Genomic DNA, 22,173 nt, shown 5'->3' on the forward strand with positions numbered 1-22,173 from the left:
TTTTTTTCTCTCTTGTACAATTAGGGCCCAAAGGGACAGCCTGGCCCACCTGGAGAGCCTGGTGACTTGGGACCAATGGTAAGCCTTCAAATATAGTCATTAAAATGTGATTAAACCGTAAGAGACTTCTGAAACCACTAACATGAAGTATGATCAACATTACAGTATAATGAGTATTTCAGATTCCTTTTTAAGTGCATCCAGCTGTCTTCAGGACAGTGGCTAATACTTTTCTTTACCATCAAATTGCAGGGCTCGGCTGGTAATCGTGGTCCTGAGGGACCACCTGGAAAAGCTGGTGAAGATGTGAGTGTACATTTTTAAATTCCTTTCAAACAATGTTGATGAATGCCCCTTCCCAACAAATTCTTGCTCACAACATTTAAAAAGATTCACAATGAGTTAAGCCCTTTATCAAACTAGTGTACACTCCCCAGACATAAGAAGCAATGCAAGCTTCTTCATATTCAATGATTGATTGAACAAGGCTGTACATTCCCCAGACATAAGAAGCAATGCACGCCTCTTCATTTTCAATGATTGATTGAACGAGACTGAAATAGCAAAGATGAAATAAAAACAGGAATATGTTAAACATGAAAAACACTTGCAAAACAACAAAGTTAAAGCCTAGAAACGACTAGGTTCTGTTAAACAGGAAAGGGTTCATCACTCTTCCTAATAGATAATGTGATGTGTACCAAAATAAATTTTAATTTTGATTCCATTTGAATTCAATCACTTTGTTTTGAAATTGAAAATGTAGTTCCATTCAGGTTTGCTAGATATTCCACATAATAATGTTGGAGGAGCCAAAGAAAACTAGAAAAATAGTATACGTAGTATCTGCATTTTTGTTATTTTTCTCAGATATCCATGTCCACTCAGGTGGTAGTGGACGATTGTGAGGTTCCTGATCTCACATAAATTCACCTTCAATGTGTATATGCAGTCAAGAGAAGACTGGACTGGAGCATGGATTGGCTCTAAGGCCTGTTTATTAGTGAGCAAATAAAATTAGTGAAGGCACCCAGCCAAATCAAATGCATCCTAAGTGAATCTTTTACTGATTCAAGGACTAAATTTCTTTTCTTTCCAAAGGGTGATGTTGGAAAGGCAGGACGCACTGGTGAAAATGGATTCCATGGACAGCAGGTAAAATGGTTTGTTATTGAACTAGATACAAAGATTGGCAGTGCAAGATTGATTGCAGAAGCCTGATAGCAACAAAATAATTTTAACTTAAACAGCTCGGGCCAGGTTTTGCAGTCCTGAAATGCTACTTAATGAGGGCAAGGTGCTGTGATCAGTTGCTGGGTAGAATGGGTGGAGGTTCTGCCTTGCTTTCTGGCACTCCATTTTCAGAGGCACAGTGAAGGGCTCAGGGCAAAAAAACCTGTCAGTCCCTATGAAAAGACCTAAAGTGCGGCACTGCAGGATTTTTCACCAAAACATGCAGTTCTTGAAGCCCCCTGCCACCCCACCAAGTGAAAGGAGGCCAAACAGATAGCCAGGAAATTTCTTGACAGTTTCTTTAGGAGTTAAGAGTGGCATTGGAGGCATGTTCATGCTGACGGAGGTTAATAATGAACTAGAAGCATCTGGGGCACAAATCCAGATTTGGGCCAAATTTTTTTCAGGTTTGGGTTTGATGAGCCCTTTCTTTGAATTTGGCTATTCTGTGCATCTTTTACCTCCGACTTCTCCTCCTTTAATGCACTCCCTTCAACATAAACATACTTCCACCAATTTCAGGAACCTCATATCTACATTATTCAGTGCCAGCAACTGAGGTTCAGACCTATTTTTGCCACACAAATCATTGTGACTGTTTTTAAGAAAAGATGGCAGCTAAGATGGACCCTCCAGCAAGCCTGCTGCAGATCCCTCTGGCCTCAGGTCCCATCTTGGGACAAGCCTGCCTCTGCCCCAAATTGAGATCTTCCCCTGGGAAAACCATAGTTCCTGGCAGCCTTAGTAATGGAGGCTGAAGTGGGACTGCTATTGTTTCCCAATTCCCATCTGTAATATGGAAATCCATACATTGGTATTTGTCACACATAACTGGGAAAAAGGATTCATTTCCATCCTTGATTAAAAACAAACTACTAAAGTGGAGAAATAGCTCAAATGTGGGTGAACTATACAAGAATGAATTCTGCTTGTAGATAGATTAGAATGGTAGTATATGGTGATAGTTACATTTTTTAAAGCTAATAATATGTATAGTCAAGCAATTACCACAGTGCATGTACTTTGGAGGTTGCAAGGATAGCTTACACAGTTGTGCCTTGGCCCCGGATCTACGCTCTTATTTTAATAGAGAAAGTTTATTTCTTGAAACGTTAAATTCACAGAACAAAGCTGTTCATGCCCTGGATAAATGTGAGAGTTGGTAGGGCAGTGAAAACCATGGGGATAAAAAAATACTACATTTCAATTTCTTTTCGACATCCAACTGGCATTAACAATAGGGGCTTACCACTGGTCAATCATAGGTAACAAATATCTTAGGCTAGAGTCCCATGAGATATGCAAATAGGTGTCCTATTAGCTACATTGGAATTCCTAGAAAACTGTCTATGTTACTGACCTAATAGACCAGGGGTGTGGACCTTTCATGAGTTCTTGGTCAATGGTAACTCCCAGTGGCAAGGAAGGGATATTAAATTCAATTCATTACATTAATCTGAAATTCAAACAATCTAATCTTAATAATGATGACCATAAGAGGAACTTTCACGTGGGGCACTCCCATGAATCTACTGCACATCTAGATGATCGAGGTTGCAGAAGGTTCTACGAGAGGATATTTGGTGAGACACTGAAATACATCTTGCAAGTGGTACATGATGCTGCCAACATGCATCAGTGGAGAAGACGTTTTAAATGCTTGCCATGGGACACAGGTCCCATTGAGTATTGAAGGATCCCCTGCTGAATGGGACCAGAGCTTATTGGCAGGTGAGTAGTGTTTGGCAGTGGGACCTGTAAGTGAAAACAACTAGGTGGTAGAGTCATTGAAGCAAAAGATTGAAATGTTGGCGGGATTGAACTTTGTGAGCCCACATTGGACGACTCTCTCCTCGTAACCATCATATAATGTAATTTTAGTAGCGTAGAATCCCGACAGCCCTAACTCTCAATGGCAGCTATGCATTGGATTGCATCCCTCTAATAAGCATAGAGAGGAAGTGGCAAGTACAGCCATGTGGAGTAGAGCAAGACCAAGCCAGGGAATTAGCAGCCTCATGAGTAGATGATGAGAATGCATAGGACCATGAATACAGGCTAATGTCCTACAAAGGGGCTACCCACCTGGAAATGTTTATGGAGACTGTCTTCAAGGAGGTGCCAGACCAGTAGGATGTCCAAAGACTGCAGTGGTAGTGAGCATCTATTGGAATGCAGGAGGAGTTAAGGCCAATGGATTGTGGTGGCTGTCTATTAGTTGTGGCAGCGAGTTTGGCTGTGGTGCTCAACATTTCTGATACAGGATCAATCCAGGGTTTGCCATGATATACCTGTGGGAGCTCTCAATCAGTGGCTCTTTGTTTGAGGGCCAATGCATGAATCATCTTGAAAATGACCTACCTAAGTTTCAAACAACCTCCCCACCACCTTTAAAATCCCAATTAATCTTTCTTGAAGGGTCAATGATAATGGACCCAGGTATAAAGTGCCTATTTTGCCTCAAGCAAGAGGCAATACTGTGAATATTAATGCTCACATTCAGCATCCTTTAGATAGCTTGTTTGCTGTGGGTTTCCAAATGAATGACAATCTCTTAATGGAGGGAAACCATGAGGTATTACAAGATGTCAGCATCAGCAAAATTTATTCAAATACAGTCTTTAAGAAAGTGGCCCATCATAGTCTTATAACCTACCAGTATGCTTAAGACAAGGGATAAGACTGCTCTCAAGAGTCAATGGCAAAAGCAGCATCTGGGATATCTAAGTTTGACATATCCTCCCTGTGAAACTACAATACAGGAATACTCGTGTTGCAAACTTGCAGCAACAGCATGTGATAGACAGAGCTACATGATCCTACAACCAACAGATCGGATCAAAAATCTGCAGTCCTTTCACATCCAGTCATGAATAGTGGTGGACTATTAATGAACGAACAGGAGGGAAACCCAGAACATCGGTGCAAAAGGCAAAGATGAAACATTTTCAGTCAGAAGTACCGAGTGGATGATTCATCTTGGCCTTGTCTTGAGGATCCCAGCATGATGAAAGCCAGTCTTCAGCCAATTCACTTCACTCCATGTGATATCAAGAGATGGCTGAAGAAACTAGATGCTGTAAAGGCTGTGGGCCTTGACAACAAACTGGCAACAGCATTGAAGATGTGCTCAGAAGCTAGCTATGCCCCTAGTCAAGCTGTTCTGGTGCAGCTACTACACTGACATCCCACCTGATACTTTGGAACATTATCCAGGTATGTCATGTGTACACAATACAGGAACAATCCAATCTGTTATCGTGAATGCTCCATCAGTCTCATCTCAATCATAAAGTGATGGAAGGTGCTGTCATTGGTGCTATCAAGCAGCACTCATATAGCAATTACAACTCCGTTTGGTTTCTGTCAGATTCATGGCTCCTGACCTGGTTATGGCCCTTGCCCCTACATGGACAGAAGAGCTGTCAGAAAATGTCAGAAAAGGGTCCAGACCCAAAGCATCAGCTTTCCTGCTCCTCTGATGCTGCTTGGCCTGCTGTGTTCATCCAGCTCTACACCTTGTTATACCAGACTCCAGCATCGGTAGTTCCTACTATCTCTGAATATCTACGTTATGATTTTTTTTTCCAAAGAGCCACAGATGACCTAAACATTTCTTTGAAAGCTAATTAGATGTACTGATAGGGGCAGGGCAAAAGCTATGTGATTGTGTAAATCAATCCAAGATAGGAATTTCTAAAGCATTAAACAAACTGGTTTCTGCCTTGTAACAGTGTAACTGTATCTTTACGGCTGATTATTTGATAATTTATCACATCCTGTGGTGCCCAAATATACCCTCAGTCAGAACCTATACTGAAATAATAACTCGACTGTGAAGTATTTTGGTCAAGGTGGACAGAAGTCTAAAGTGCATTATTCATGGTGCCATTTCTTTTGAACATTCAAACTAAATAAACAAACTAAGCGACACAGTAAAGATATTTTGGGATATTAATATGTTCCTCTGGTTTCAGGGTCCTCGAGGTTTCCCAGGTGCCCCTGGTTTGCCTGGTATCAAGGGTTTGAGGGTAAGTAAGCATAAAACAAACTCAATTTTAATCACGTTATATGAGTACACCTGTTATTGATGCATACATGTATTGATGTGTTACATCATGTTGGATTAAATATCCAGTAAGGAAGTGTGTTATGTTTCGTTAACCTTTGTTCAAACTATGTTCCTGTTATAAATGCATATGTTTATGGAGAAACTTTAATTGGTGATCTTTTAAAAATTTTCTGTTCCAGGGATACTTTGGCCTGAAAGGACCTAAAGGTGAAACTGGAGCTCCTGGCCAGAAGGTGATACTTGAATTATTAAACATCAGTTAACATGGTTGCACTGCATAGTCACAATGCAAGAGCATCAAATCTTGGCTAACATTCTTTTCAAACATTTATTTGTTAATTTATTACATTTACGGAGATGAATTTCAGGCAAACACATTAAGCTTTTGTGCACTAGTGTCTCACAGTCATTCTGAGGTAATGTCCTTAAACCCATTTTTACAGACCACTGTTTCAAAATTCTATTGCCATACTTCAAACACTAAGTGTTAATGTTATTAAGGAAAATATCCCAAACTTCACCAGTAATGGCTCATGTCAGTAAATCAGCCCTGTTCTCCAATTCTCCAAAAGAATGGCAGTACTTTTCATTTGATTAATGGAAGAAACCCGATGTTCTTTATGTGTAGAGTATCTTCAAGTTAATAACACGACGCAATTGAGCTGATTTGACTTTAGAATATAGACTCCCTGTGAAATGAGAATAGCAGATCTTTAATTCAATTCTCTCCATTAATTTAGAGAAATATAGTTTGTTAAATGTAACCATTTGCTGTTAATGAAAGGATTGTGGTCTAACGCTGTTTTCTCTTTCACACCTGCTGTAGGGTGACCAAGGTTCTCTTGGTGCAATGGGTTCTCCAGGTTCAAAGGTAGGTTTGCTGTTATATGAGCTTAAATAGAATTAGGAATGCTAAATACATCGGGGCCCTCTAATCTTTGTAAGAGCAGTCAACTTTTTGTTTCCCATCTATCCCTTATCCGGATCTGGTTATGAGGATAATAAATTGCAAGGCGATGGGAATTCAACACGGAAATGGATCAGATCGGATAGCTTCACAGAAAACCAGCATGGACTCAATGTCTGAGGAGCTTTACAGCTGGAATTCTACCAGCCTTTTGGTGGCAGGTTAGGAGGCAGGACAGTGTTGGGTACATCTTTCACATCATTCTACTACCATTCCATTTTGTTAGAAGAACAAAAGTTGCCAGATTGAAGGCTGACTGAGCAATGTATGCAGTTAATTAAGGGCTGCTTCTTGCCTCATCAGGCATTTCACCCTGTTTGGAGGATCCACCACTGCATGGAGAAACCAGCCAGTGAAACCTGGTGACCTCCCAGTCAGTTCTTGGGTTGAGTGATTTATTTGGAACATTTCACAGATTTATTTAATGATATGTAATATTTCCTCAACATGAATGCATTGTAAAATATTTCAGTCCATTTAAAAATTCTATTGAAAGATGTATGCATGAATTCAAGCCTCAGAATAATATTTCCATTATTAGATGCGATTCTGCTATTGGAATTTATTAAATAATTTGCACCATGCTAATATTGTAGATCAGGCTTGTATTGTGGGGCCTTTATCATTGCTGGAAGCCATTAATGCATAGGGCACTGTTTTGTGGAAGCAATTGGAATTCATACGTAAGTTGCACCTTTTTTTTATTGAATAAGGGGTATCATGGAGACTGCTGATCTCTGCAGTATTTGCATGGCAACACCCTGACCAATCAGAGTCTACCTGCCTACACTGAGAACTAAGATTGACAGTTAACTGTTTTTGCTACATCTCAATGGTAACGATGGGTCAATCAAACAGCACCCTCTTCCCATGCTGTATAGAGTGCTGTCCCCTTCATTAAGGCTGTATCTGGTGTTCTCATCTCGATGAGTGTTAGCTGGAAAGTTTTTGAGTTCTTGTCTCCTTTTAACAATATTTAGGTTCAATACCACTGAGCAATCATTCATGAAATCAGAAGTACTTCTTAATCATTATTTTGGAGTGAACTTTTGCCACTGCTTCAGCTTGTGTTCAGTCTAATTTTGTCTTTTAAAATTTAGCAAGTTCATTTTAATGGAATGAATGGAGAAAACTGCTAATGAGCAAAACAAGAGATTTGCTTGTAATTTCCTTAGAAATTCACCTGCCCATCCTCACTTACAGTGCTGGAAACCTAAGAGACGAGGCAGTAAAGTGTCAGTTCTGCCATTTCAGCAGAGATTCATTCCAGAAGATTCCTTCATTGAAAGTTATGACGGGAGGTGGGGACGCCCCATGCAGGAATTTTCTTCCACACTGTCCATGCTATCATCAATGCTTCTGAACTGCTGTGAGGCTGATCATCCTGGTAAAAATATTGCCTTGATCAAAGAAGACAAATGGAGTATAATCTGCTCATGAGGCAGCATAAGGCATTGTGTTGTTTTAAATTATGTTATTACTGGACTGGTCAATAGGTTGCAATAGATAACTGATGGAATACAATGGTATACAATACATAACTCCCCTTTCAAGTTTCAAATGAATATGTAGCTATTATTACTGAATTGTCAGATCTGAAGAAAAATAAACCATATAAGGGAAATCAAAATCTTGAAATTGTTGGTTTTGGTTACTCTGGTTGATTATTAGTTTTTAAACGATGGACAATGTTAGAGCTGTATTTTTTATTATGTAGGGTCCGCGGGGCCTTCCAGGTGAAAGAGGCCGACCTGGACCTCAAGGTGCTTCAGTGAGTACAATCTTAAAGTCACCTTTCCCCATTTAGAAACAACTTATAATCAATTGCTTTGCTTATTCTAAGCAGTCAGGCAACTCTGATATTATACTTACTACTATATGCTGAAGGGTTCAATTTGTTAGAAATTGGAGTTATATTTAAATCCCTGGTCAAAACCATTGGGTAATCTTGGATCCATACACATCCCCAATGAAATGGAAAGTGTTATTAACATGGGCCTGGTACTAATTCCTATAAAGGAAGAGAGGCAGAATAGGGTGTGGCAGTGATGAGGACATGTGGATAGGAAGCTCAGAATTTCACGTTTCCTGCATGACAGGACCTATTTTAGCTTTTTTCAACAGGTTTTCCACCTGGCAGATGCAAAGACAGTCTGTCTGTCAGAGTGGAAGGCAGGTGGAGAGTGGATAGCAGGTTAGTGCAACATCGCAGAGGGATACAGGGTAATAATGGTTCATAGAGTCATAGAATCCTACAGCATGGAAACAGGCCCTTTGGCCCAAAATGGTCCATGCTGACCAAAATGTCCATCCACGCTAACCCCATTTCCCTGCACTTGGTCCTCATCTTTCTAAACCTTTCCTATCCAAGTATTCATCCAAATGCCTTTTAAATGCTGTTAATGTACCCACCTCAACCGCTTCTCCTGACAGTTCATTCCATATGCATACCACCCTCTGTGTAAAAAAAGTTGCCCCTCAGGTTCACATGCATTCTTTCCCCTGTTACCTTAAACTGATGCCCTCTGGTCTTTGATTCCTCAAACCTGGGAAAATGACTGAGTGCATTCACCGTATCCATGCCTCTCAAGATCTTATACATTCCTATAATATCCTCCATCAGTCTCCTATGCTCTAAAGAAAAAAAAAATCCTAGCTCGTCCAGCCTCTCCCTATAACTCAGTCCCTTGCGTCCTGACAACAACCTTGTAAATTTCTTCTGCATTCTTTCCAATCTAATAACATCCTATAGCAAGGCAACCAAAACTGAACACAATACTCCAAGTGCGGCCTCACCAACATCCTGTACAAATACAACATAACTTGCCAACTTCTACACTCAATGCCCTGGACTGATGAAGGCCAGTATACCAAAAGCCTTCTTCACTGCCCTGTCTACCTGTGACTCCAATTTCAGAGAACCGTTCACCTGAACTCCAAGGTTTCTCTGTTCCACTACACTCCTTAATGCCCTACCATTAACCATGAACCTCCTACCTTGATTTGACTTGCTAAAATGCAACACCTCACGCTTATCTATATTAAACTCCATTTGCCATTTCTTCGCCCACTTCCCCAGCTGATCAAGATCCTGCTGCAATTTTTGATAACTTTGCTCACTGTCCATGATATCACCTATTTTAGTATCATCAGCAAACTTACTAATCATGCCTTGTACCTTCTCAACCAAATCATCGATATAGATAACAAACAGCAATGGGATCAGCACCGACTCCTGAGGCACACCCACTAGTCACGGGCCTCCAGTCAGACAAGCATCCTTTCAGTATTACCCTCTGCTTCCTACCATCAAGCCAACTGTGTATCCAATTTGCCAGCTCTCCCTGGATTCCATGCGATCTAACCTTCCAGAACAGCCTACCATGTGGAACTTTATCAAAGGCCTTACTGAAATCCATATAGACTACATGCACCACCCTGCCCTCATCAACCTTCCTGGTCACTTCATCAAAGAACTCTAACAAATTTGTCAGGCATGATCTCCCATGCATGAAGCCATGCTGACTAATCCTAATCAAACATTGTCTTTCCAAATGCATGTATATCTTATCCCTTAGAATCTTCTCAAGTAACTTACTTACCGCAGATATTAAGCTTACTGGTCAATAATTTCCATGTTTTTCTTTGCAGCCCTTCTTGAATAAGGGCACAACATTCGCTACCCTCCAGTCTTCTGGGACCTCACCCGTGGCTAACAATGATGCAAATATATCAGCCAGGGCCCCTGCAATTTCCTCTCTAGCCTCTTGCAGTGTTCTTGGATACATCTGGTCAGGACTAGGAGATTTATCCACCTTCATACATTCTAATATTTGCAACACTACCTCTGCTGTGACATGGACTGTCCCCAAGATATCACCACTAACTTCCCCAAGTTCCCAACTCTTCATGTCTTTCTCCACGGTAAACACAGAGGAGAAATATTCATTGAGGATATCGGCCATCTCCTACGGTTCCACACATACATCTCCACTTTGATCCTTGAGGGGTCCTGTTCTCTCTCTAGTTATCCTTTTTCCTTTAATATACTTAAAGAATCTCTTTGGATTCACCCCAATCTTCTCAGCCAAAGCTATCTTGTGCCCCTTTTTGCCCTCCTGAATTCCTTCTTCAGTAAACTCCTGTATCCCCATATAACTCCAGGAATTCCCTTGATCCCAGCAGCTGTAACTGAGCAGTGCCTCTTCCTTTGATCTCTTGTCATTCAGGGTTCCCTACTTCTGCCAACATTGCCCTTCACCCTTACAGGAACATATAGACCTTGAACTCCGGCTATCACACTTTTAAAAGCCTCCCACTTGCCAGAGGTTCCTTTACCTACAAACACACTACTCATATCAACCCCTGCAAGCTCCTGTCTGATTCCATCAAAATTCACTTTGCCCCAATTTAGAACTTGAACCTGTGGACTATTTTGTCCTTCTCCATAACTATTTTAAAATTAGTAGAACTATTGTCACTGGTCCCAAAGTGCTCCCCCACTGTCACCTCAGTTCTGCCCAAGAGTAGATCGAGTTTTGCCCCTTCTTGAGTAGGACCTTCTATATACTGCTTGATGAAACTTTCCTGAACACATTTGACAAATTCCACCCAATCTAAGCCCTTAATACTATGGCAGTCCCAGTCTATGTTAGGAAAATTGAAATCCCCCACTATGGCAACCCTATTTCTCCTGCAAGTCTCCACAATCTCCCTGCATATTTGTTCCTCTAGTTCCCATTGACTATTTGGGGGGCTATAGTACAACCCAATAATGTCACCATCCCCTACTTATTTCTTAGCTCTACTCACAAAGCCTCACTGGATGATTCCTCAATTATTTCATTTCTGACTACTGCTGTGATACTCCCCTTAATCAAAAATGCAACTAACCCTCCCCTCTCTCCTCTACCTCTGTCCCACCTATAGTACCCTGGTGCATTAAGCTGCCAGTCTTGTTGTTCTATCTTTACCTCCTGACAAGATAAATTTATCCAGTTGTGATTTTTATTAGGTTAGAAACACAACTAGGAAAGAGTTTAAATCATTGCAGGAACTTCCCATTTCTGAAGAAGGGTCCAGACCCGAAACGTCAGCTCTCCTGCTCCTCTGATGCTACTTGGCCTGCTGTCTTCATCCAGCTCTTTACCTTGTTATCTCAAATTCTCCAGCATCGGCAGTTCCCACTAACTCGGAATAGAATGTCCTCCCCCTTAAGCATTTTCAACCTACCAAATTGATCCCAGGACAAAATATATCTACTCAGGTATGTTATAGTAGAAACTACTCACTTGAATAACCAATTTCAGTGCATCGAACTTTAAGTATTCTGGAATATTTTTATTGATTTTTATTGATTGACTCAGGTCGTCGATGCATTAAATGTGTCTGCAGCTTTTTGCTGACTTCTTAATAACATTTTATTCTAAAAATTAATCCTGGATTACATTATAGTAATGGTAACAATATTGTTTAGTGAGGATAATCAATCTAGCTAATTAACCTAAACCTAAGTGCAAACTACATAAATCCAAATAGCTTTAAGATGCTCAAATCTAGTTAAAATAGCTACATGGTATCAAGCCCACTTAAATTCAGGATATTCAAGCAGATGTTTTACAAAAACTGTCACTTCAATCCAGTGTTAATTCATATGTCATTTGTGCCTTGTCTCAATCTAAGAGGAATTCTCTCTGTATTTGTATCTAAGGTAGCTGATCTGCTTCTGACAGATGACAATGTGTACTTATACTTAGCTTTAAAAAAAACTCTACTGTTGTCAGTAGCTTAACAAAACAGGTTCCACTTAATGTTTTGAAGTGTTTTGCTCATTTTGAAAATAAGTCATTTTTTTTCTAAATCTTACCACTTTTTTTTAGCTTTTTAAAAAATTCTTTGAGGTTCTACATGTTTATTGTCTGCAGTTTCTTGTGGGTGATTAGCTGTCTGCCAACTATAAGACATTCAAGGCTTCTACATGAGTTTCTGTGCTTAGCTTCTTGGCAATAATTCAAATCTATTGGGTGTTCCACATTGTTATCTGAACGCCATATTAATATAATTAGCACATTAATTTTTCACAAAGTTTCTTTCTAGCATGTATGGACCTAATGATTAATACAATAAAGGTCTCCCTATAACTACACATACTTATAGCTGGGGAGGCAATGGTCTAGTGGTATTAGCACTGGACTGTTAATCCAGTAACCCAGATAACATCCCGGGCACCCGGGTTCAAACCCCCCACATTTGAATTTGAATTCAATAAAATATCTGGAATTAACAATCTAATGATGACCACAGATTGATTGTCAGGGAAAACCCATCTGGTTCACTAATGTCCTTTAGGGGAAGGAAACTGCCATCCTTACCTGGTCTGGCCTACATATGACCCCAGACCCACAGCAATGTGGTTGACACTTAACTGCCCTCTGGGCAATTAGGGATGGGCAATAAATGCTGTCTAGCCAGCAATGCCCTCATCCCAATGATGAATAAAACAAATGTGTGCATATTTTTCATCCTCCTTGACCATTAAGAATGAGAAACAATCTCTGAATACCATGCCACGTCTGAATGCTAGAGCCATGTTTAAGTGTCAGGAGTACAATGCTAGCCATGCTATTTTGCCATCTCAGGCTTTACTAAAGGTGATGTGTGAAATTGTCATGGAGATTCTAATTTACTGCCTCCTATAACACCGATAGATGATTTTCTGGAGATCCCAGAGATATGGTGATTATGCTGTTTGTCTGGTCTTCCATGCTTCCTCCTTAAAGTTACTGGGGACAATAGGAAAAAAGCAGCAGAAATTACTGTTGAATGTATAATTATGGTTTGTTGCTGTATAAAAATCTCATTAAAATCACCCAAAGCACCAAATGGTTTTCAAGTAGAATTTTCTTATATTTGTGACTGAAATATGTAAACTGTACATGATGGTATAAATGATTCATTGAATATTTAAGGCACTTAATATCTTTTAAATTGATTTGGAAGAATCATGCTTTTAAAATATTGAGCTCTGAATAAATCATCTATTAACAGGAAGAAATGAATTTAAAAAGTGTGAAATAAAAGGGAAATTGAAGTAAGAAATATAATTTTCTGGTGCATTCTGACTGTCGTTGAAATGTGTTTCAGTTCGTGAAATTTAATCCCAGATGTGTAACATTGAAAGATTTTTCCCCCCGCTGTTATCACGATGTGGGTTTCTCAAGTTGTTTAATGACTATAAATTTCCCATGTCACTGTTGGTCACATCAACGTTTTTCAGTTTGAGGATCTGGTCCAGCAGTTGCAGAGCAAATCTCTCAAAAAGTTACACAGACCTAGCCAGAAAACTGAATTTATTTTTTACTGCCAGCAACTATCTTCTCAGCACCTGTTCAGTGGTTATTTCCTTTGCCAGTTTCTCCACTGACAACCTTGGATCATGTCCCTATTCACAGGGGTGGAGTATGAATGTATATGGCAACAGGCTGCTGTTCTGTCAGTATCTATGTTACATATGTAAGCCATGCTCTCCACCCTACAGTGTGAAGTAGATAAGCAGATTTTTATAAGGTTCTTTAAATTAATCTTATCCTCCCATAAAATGAATCCTGCTCTCTTCCCATTTCAGACTGGACCTTGCTTTAAGATTTACCCAAACAATGGAGGGAATTGATTCAACTGTATTTATAGCATGCGTATTTTTTGTCCTGTACCCCACTAGACTGGTTTGTTTGCTCCCCTCCTTCTGAAAATGTATTTGAAACCAGATTGCATAAATATTTAAATTTGGCTATCTCTTGATGACATGTTTACATAGAAAACACCTAAGATCAGGAATTATATTTTACATTTTCATCTATATTGTGGCCAACATGTACAGTGTGTATATTGTAACACAATATCATGTTGTTGTCATTAAAATCACCATATTGTTGTGCACAATGATGTGAATTTTCACAAAGTAGGGCTAACTCCAGAGTCACTTTAAAAATAGTGGGTGGGCTGCAATTCTGGAATTTCCACCACTATTTCAAGGGCAGCAATTTGCACCAGGGTGGAAAAAAGATACATGGTCGGGAGCCGACATCTGCACTCCCAATTTAGCTGGCTTCATTGTCACATTAGGCATCTTATTGTTCACCACAGCTTTTGTGGATTGGTGTCACTTCATGTTTGGCCCTTCAGAGAAGCTATGAACATAGTCTGGATTCAAGAAGGTTTTGAAAGGTGCATTAAAAAGCTCTTATTGGTACCTACACTGCCACTTCCATGCCCAGTCTTGGGTACAAGTTCCAAAAGACAAATGTGTCCCTTCTAAGCAGCACCCCCACCCTTGTAACTTGCCCTGCCTACAATCTGCACCTAGGATTGGTGGACCTGATTTGATCCTGTCCTTATCTTCCTGGTCCAGAGATGGGTGTAACATAGCCCTTTAAAATTATGTCAGATGCTGAGTCAGGAGGTTGTCCAACTCCAGTCACTGTCTTGATGGTGGAAATCCAGCACTACAAATCAAACTAAGTGAAGCAGAGCTGGACACTTAAGAAGTTATTTGGCTTGAATGCACAAACATAATTCATCTCTCAGTTTAAAGTGACACATTCTTATCCCTGTATATGAAGGGAAAGAGAAAACTTAGCTGAAACGGCTTGATATTAAACGCAAAGTATTATTTAGGATAGTTGACTGGCATCTGTGTGTTGCGGGAAGCTACGTACACTGCACAATTCAAATTAAACTCCCAATGTCAGAGCACTGGATAAAGCCAGAAATTGAGTTTCAAGAGAGTCTGTGACTTTCAAGTAAAGATTTTAATTGAGCTACTAAAGGCAATTCAATTGATACATAACAATGTAACAATAAAATATGTCTTTTTGTAATTGAATGTTGCCAAAATGTTGTTTTGGACATTACGCAATTCTGTTGGTGAGAAATATAAAATGAAATGAAACGTAATATGAGATTTGAACACAGAAATAGCCTGAAGATCATGAAGCAAGAGGTCTTTATTCCATGAGCAACAGGGAAATTCAGGTTAAATAAGGAAGCATTTCCATGGAATGAAGTCTGTGGTTTTTAGAAAACCTTTGTCTGCCTGCTCCATGAGCCCATCTTTCCACAAAGATGCCTTTTTTTAAATCAGAGAGGGTCCGTTTGACTGCTCCAGCTGCCCTTCTTCACTGTTGCCACCTACTGCTGGAGATTCTATTGCAAAAAGAAAACAACAGACAGCACATTGAGATTTAATGAAATGAATGGTCCAGATTCGACAAATTTACAAATTTTGCATTATACATGTGAATCTGACTAATTATCATGGTAAAGCTTTTGGCAAATATGGTGGTTTTACACAGAGAGGAAGAGAACACCCATAGGAAAAATGTATTGTGGGCATGGATATATAGAAAACATATTTTAATAGGAAAATAGTTTGAAACTTTGGAAACTCATAAGTGTTTCTTTCTGTTTCCAAAGGGTCCTCGTGGTGCTGTTGGGGCACCAGGTCTGCCTGGTGCTATGGTAAGTTACATTTAATTATTTCCTGGGAAGTTATATATAATGCCTTTTCTACTATTATTTCCTCTCAAATTGCATTGGTTTCAGAACATTAACTTCAAAATTAGTAGGTCAATGCAGCTTGAGTTTAACCTGAAGTGACATGCTGAAATCAGCTTTAGGCAAGTTTGCACCCACTGCCCTGATTTCCTGCCCATTTTAGACAGACCGTGATACTTGTACAGCCCCCATGCCCCATCACCAAGGTAGGTTTGGAGCTGTTGGAATATGTATGTCTCACCAATCCAGTAAACTAAATTTAATTGCCACCGGATGATAGGGGCAAAGATGGGGCCTGATAAAATAGTCAGGATCTCCATCATGTTGGCTCCATGATGCACTCTCATTCAGCACAGGAAACTGAAACACAGATTGCTATGTGTCGGCTCCATGGAGATTCCCAGCTAGTTTTCATAATGAAAACCCTTTTTAGGGGCTAATAAGCAGGACTGATATTATTTTGCTAATAGTGGAGCAGCCTCAAAAAAAAGGCCATGGGCGCCTCATTTGGCTCCAGAAATCCCTCAGGAGAGTTTTCCCCTCGAATCAATGGGGTGCACACCATTGGCCATCCTGAATTTTGAATATTAATCCGCCTTTTGAGTGTACCTCCCTCCCTTAGCAGTATTAATGAGGCTGTTGAGGCTTCAGAAGAGGGGAAAGAAAGCTCTGGAGAAACTCAGCAGGTCTGCCTGCACCTGTGGAGAGAGAAACCGAGTTGATGTTTCAAGTTCATGACTCTTCTTTGGAAATGGACCATCTGCTGAGATTTCAGAGTTCCTTGCCCTCTGATGAAAAACTTGCCATTCATGTTTAGTGGGGTGACGGTGTCTAATTAGGAGAATACTTGTAGGAAAATTACTGAGCTAGTCCTGCTGCCACAATGTGCTGATTCACGACACCCATTTGGCCCCAAAGTCCGGCTGCAGTGGAATTCAACCTACTGTGTTTGTTTCTGCTGCACCATCTTTAGGAGCTACCCAAAAGAAGCAGTATGTGTATCTCTGTCTCTCTTCTATTATTTTCAACAAGCAGTAAACAACGTAAGTTTAACTGACTTCCCAGATGTTTTAGAATGAAATATAACTATCTCTTTCTCTCGAAATGCAAAAGATGACCATATCAGTGTCTCCTGTCCAAATCCTGCAAAGATTTGCCCTCTGTCTATTTAGTAAATACACAACAGCACCAGAGACTGAGTGAATGTATCTTCATTATTGCAATTGCTAAAATAAGTTAGGCTAACGTTAAGCGAAATTGAGGTTTAAGTACTTCATTTTTGGATACCCAAGATTTAATGACGTCTGTTGGCTAACCCTTGTCTTGTCACAACATTGTCTGCACATTTGAAGGTCTCTCTCATTTCCATGCCATGCCTTCTTCCTTTGCCTTAATGAAAATACAGCTGTTTAATTTAAACTACTTTCCATTAGACATTACTTGTGCCAAATAGAGACAAATCCACACTTGCCTCTGAGTTGATATTAGATGTAACGCATAAAATAAATTGAATAGAATGCCACAATGAACATTTATTTTGTTAGGCTGTGGCCCAGAAATAGTTTGTGATTTCCCACAGTTTTATATACTGATAAAAGCATGCAGACCAACCAACCAATTGAGGTTGAAACCGCACGTTTGCAATTCTAATGGAAGCAAAATAAGTCAGCAGTTAAAAATAGTAACTCAACCCTTAACATTCTCTGATAGAGTAAAAGAATTGGCTGGTGCCTAAATAATGAAAATCCTTTGAAAAACTCATCCAGTTTTAACATGGTTTTGGTCTATCTTGACTCAGTTAATTGAGCTGAATCCAAGAATTTACACCTTTCACTCATTACGGAAATACAGCTTCTCAAACTAACAGATAAATACAAGTCATAATTAAAATTTGAACTGATTTCATCTGTCACAATATTTCACCAAGTAGCTCCCAATTTGTTTTTCTGTCCTGTGGAGGCATGGATAATATTTGTTTGTAAATGGCATTGAAAATAAATTGATATGTATGGATTGAAAGGATCTTTCTTGTATTATAAACAGTAAAGTTATTGCAGATATAATTTAATGCTAGAAAGCTCCCATATTTCACTGCTGCTAATGTTACAGCAATCTCAGTGAACTACGTCAATAAGCATAGGTTTTACAAACTAGAAGCCTGTAAGAATAACTAAGCACTTAGATTTGGTTGCTATTTTCTAGGTTCAGATATAATTCTCTTCAGTTTGTAGAATTTGTTCGCAAGCTTTTCAATAGTAAAACCCGCACTGTCTTTTAAAGAGTTTTACGTTCCATGTCATAGACCAAAAATAAATGCTTTAGTTTGAACATCTTCCTGGTATTAAAAATCAAGCAAGTGTCACTGATATAAAATGTGCACAGGTTTTACCTTTAGGCCACACTTATACTACCATAGTGCACAGCATTATTCTAGTTTGATTTTACCCCTGTATTTCTGGAATTTCATCTTTTGAAAACATTTTGAGGCATTTTCAATATTTGCCTACAAAGGAGGCATCATAGGAGAACACTACCTGGGTCATGCCAGTGTTAGAAGGAACATTTATAACCTATTTATACCAAACAATGTATTTTTAATGTGGCAGTACTTGCTTTATTTTTAGTTATTGCAATAACGTATCATTGTACTTTTATTAAATAGGGTCCTATCGGTTTAATGGGTGCCCCAGGTTTCCCGGGTCAGCCTGGTTCTAAGGTAACTATTTGTGATCGCTTGATAACTGCTCTTTGGAACTGTGGAAATTTCTCTTTCAAAGCTGATCAGTTGCATTTACTTTTTTCTTCCCTTTTCTCACATTCACTCTAAGAAATTGGTAGTAAAATAGAGGCTTTTTTTCAAATAAGTCTATTGTGTGATGTGCATAGGGTTGTAGTAAAATTTTAATACTCTGCACTTTTGCAAATATGTTGGATGATGAAAAATGTGAAAAGTTTTACATTCTTAAATTCTAAGTGTGCCTGTGTCTTGCAAAAGACAATCGATGTATTTGAAATTTGAAGCTAAATGCATGGATACAAAAAGGAATCGAAAAGACTCTTAGAAAATAGTTTATTCTGTCAGGAAAATAAATAGAAGGAAGGGCTAATTGAGGAATTACATGATAACATTTGTCACAGAAGATGCGGTTCTCCTGTCTAACTTGTTTTCCATGCCAGACCATTTCCCAATGATGATTATCTTTGCTGCAGCTTAGTTTTGAAAACTGTAATTTTTTTCTAATTTGATGTGTCAGCTTGGCTCAGTTTAGCATCACTTTTGTATTAACTGGATCTGTCTATTGTGGATTCAAACCTTATTTCACCTTATATTCTAAGGTAATGTTGGACTGTGTGGTTAAGGGAATGCATGTGTGACATCCTTCAGATGAGAAATTAGATTGAAGCTCGGCCTATTGTTTCTACGGTATTGAGGAAGGCAATAACTATAAATGAATACCACCAAAAACAGGTTAATTCAGCACGTATCCAGATGGTTCTTGTTATGTGCAAATTGGTTGCTGCATTTCTCTCTAATAGGCATGTACTCGATAAATAAGTGCTTATCATCTCTCTGAAATATGTGAAAAGCTGTTAAATAAGTGTGAAACGTTTGTTCAGAGGATCATTAATTTATTATTTGGTACTGGCTAATTGATTTTTGCCTTAATTGGTTTTAATATTTTATCATATTTACATTATAATTATTTAGTTTACAATCAGATGCCACTGAGCTTTGCCTGTTCAGAAAGTGATATCGGGTGCTTGGCCACTACCAGCACTGCATGATTATTCTTAAGCAGATATCAGTCTCAAACTGGTACTAAGGTATAGATGCCAGTGATAACTATAAAACCATAAGACATAGGAGCAGAAGTAAGCAATTCAGCCCATTGAGCTTGCTCTGTCTTTCAATGAGATCATGGATGACTGATAATCCTCAACTCCACTTTCCCACTTTTCCCCATAACTCTTGATTCCCCTACTGATTAAATATGTCTCTATCTCTGCCTTGAATATACTTAATAACCTAGCCTCGATAGCCTTCTTTAGTAAAGAATTCCATCGATTCACAACCATGACTAACTTCCTGAGTTAGAGTTCCAGTTAGAGACATCCTGGATTCTCTGAAAGATAACCTGGTTTTAATCCGCTCCACAAATTGGGAAATGTGCAAGCTCAGTCTCAAACGGCCCAGTGAGATTCTAATTAAAGATGGAAGTTGCAGCTTAATTTTATCAGGCACTCTGTGGAGAGGACAAAGAATCATTTAAATTGATCTCTTCAGTGGATTCTTTGTGGGCTGGGAGGTGCAGGAATACTTTCCTGGGCTACAGGAGGAGTCCTCGGGTTTCTCAAATGTTAGTATTTTACTATTTCCCCACCCCGTAGTGCCAACGTGGCTGGTGGAAAGACCGCACAACTCTAATTTCATGCTGACACTTGTTCCCTTGGGGCCTGAAATCCGCTGGCTTCGTTCCTAGTTTCTGTTGTACCGACCAGCCTTGAAATCTCTCCAACAGGAGTCTGCACTGCATTTCTAAAAAGAGGCCAGATAATTAAAATAGCCCACATCTCTGGTTGAATTTTCTGTGGGGCTTTTCCTTGCCTGGAAGTCACCCCCTTCCTTCACTACCCCAATGTGCTTCAAGCTAAAACTTGCATATGCAAGTGATGTTTATATCTATGCGTGTGATATAGTGATGTTTATGCCTTTATGCTGTTGCTGGTTCTAAATTAAACCCTGAAAAAGTACATGATTTTTGATGCATAATGAAATTATCTACTCCATGAATATAATCAACACATGTTTAGATATTCCAGGAATCTCATGTCACACTTGGAGTTGAAGTCCCTGCACTATACTGCTCAAAATCAACTGTTATCTGACTGAAGATCCACCATCAAAGCACACATCCGTTAAAGTTATAAAGTAACTTTTATTGGCAATGGGTGTTCACATAGCTCAGGATACGGATTAGTATGCTGTTTCTATTCAAAATTGTCCAACTCCAGTGAATTTCCTTATGTATAAAAAATATTTAAATGCTTCAGTATAAAAAAAACTGCCAGTGACAACAACTTTTTAGATATGCCTAATCCAATAATCAGGAGCAGAACCTAAAAGATAGAGAACATGTCAGGGAAAAAAATACACAGAAGGCATTTACAACATTCCATGCATGTTTATATTTGTTCATTGTTGATCTTTTTATAGTGTAATTTAGATCTTTCTTGAATTATGTGGTTGCAAACAAAAATTACCGCACAATAAACTTTTAAAATATTGCTGGATTTGACTGATCATTTATGTGTTACTGTAGTTACTGATTCCAAAGTGGCTCCTTTGAAAGAATAAGCTGAGTGGCTTCTGGTTGTTGATTGACAGCTTTCTTACTTGGGTATAATGAATGTGGTTCTTTTGTTTGGGCAGCCTACATATGAAACAATCTTCAGCAACTAGCCAGATGCCTCTTTATGACAATTTTGAGTGGGCAGCCTACTATCAAACAATAGAATAATCTGCACTCCCTACTGATGTTGTTGACAGTACAGTTAATTTCCTGGCCAGGAGTTAAAATTCCTTTTTTACATTCTAAATATGCACTTAGATGAAGTCATAGAATCCCTACAGTGTGGAAACAGGCCATTTGGCCCAACTGGTCCACACCATCCTTCTGAAGAGCATCCTACCCAGACCCATTCCCCTAACCCTGCAGTTCCCCTCTCTAACCCACCTAATGTAAACATCCCTGGGCACTATGGCCTTTTTTTTAGCATGGCCAATCCATCTACCCTGCATGTCTTTAGACTGTGAGAGGAAACCTGAGCACCCGGAGGAAACCCACACTGACATGGGAAGAATGTGCAAACTCCACACAGACAGTTGGCTGACGCTGGAATTGAACCTGGGTCCCTGGTGCTGTGAGGCAGCAGTGCTAACCACTGAGCCACCCTGCTGCCCCATGGTGAACTGTTATTTCCCTACATTAATTTTTAGTTAACTAGTTTCCTCTTGAATCGTGCATTGTGTCACTTGGTTCAATGATAATGTGCTTTTTGTGTCAATGCTCCATTTTGCATACTGAAGATATGAAGGCGAGAGTACAAATGAGGTGTGTGAAATAAGATTTAAAAATGTTATATTTTATGTTGGAAGTGATATTGCACGACTTAAAGGTGATATCTGGCTACTTTTCCCACTTCATTCGGTGTTAGCAAAGTGCAGGTGTCTCAGCTCACACTGACTTTATTTGGGTGTTTGAATGGGATATGGAAGTCGAGTGACTGTGATTTTATAATAACCGGAAGATCATAAAGTCAAATATATTATGGAACGTTGTGGGCTAGC

At 39.4% G+C, this 22,173-nt stretch overlaps 1 protein-coding gene across 1 annotated transcript in view; it reads left to right on the forward strand.

Moving 5' to 3' along the window:
* Positions 1-22,173, forward strand: part of LOC109918984 (collagen alpha-2(V) chain-like) — a 245,325-nt gene that overhangs the window by 123,134 nt on the left and 100,018 nt on the right. The window contains exons 10-18 of the mRNA XM_048598785.1: positions 25-78; positions 253-306; positions 1,102-1,155; positions 5,211-5,264; positions 5,485-5,538; positions 6,132-6,176; positions 7,990-8,043; positions 15,744-15,788; positions 18,487-18,540. Of these exons, the coding sequence (XP_048454742.1) occupies positions 25-78; positions 253-306; positions 1,102-1,155; positions 5,211-5,264; positions 5,485-5,538; positions 6,132-6,176; positions 7,990-8,043; positions 15,744-15,788; positions 18,487-18,540 (468 nt within the window). The remainder of the gene's footprint in view (positions 1-24; positions 79-252; positions 307-1,101; positions 1,156-5,210; positions 5,265-5,484; positions 5,539-6,131; positions 6,177-7,989; positions 8,044-15,743; positions 15,789-18,486; positions 18,541-22,173) is intronic.

The sequence above is a fragment of the Rhincodon typus genome, chromosome 7 (assembly GCF_021869965.1).
Source record: "Rhincodon typus isolate 14 chromosome 7, sRhiTyp1.1, whole genome shotgun sequence".
NCBI classification, from domain to species: domain Eukaryota; kingdom Metazoa; phylum Chordata; class Chondrichthyes; order Orectolobiformes; family Rhincodontidae; genus Rhincodon; species Rhincodon typus.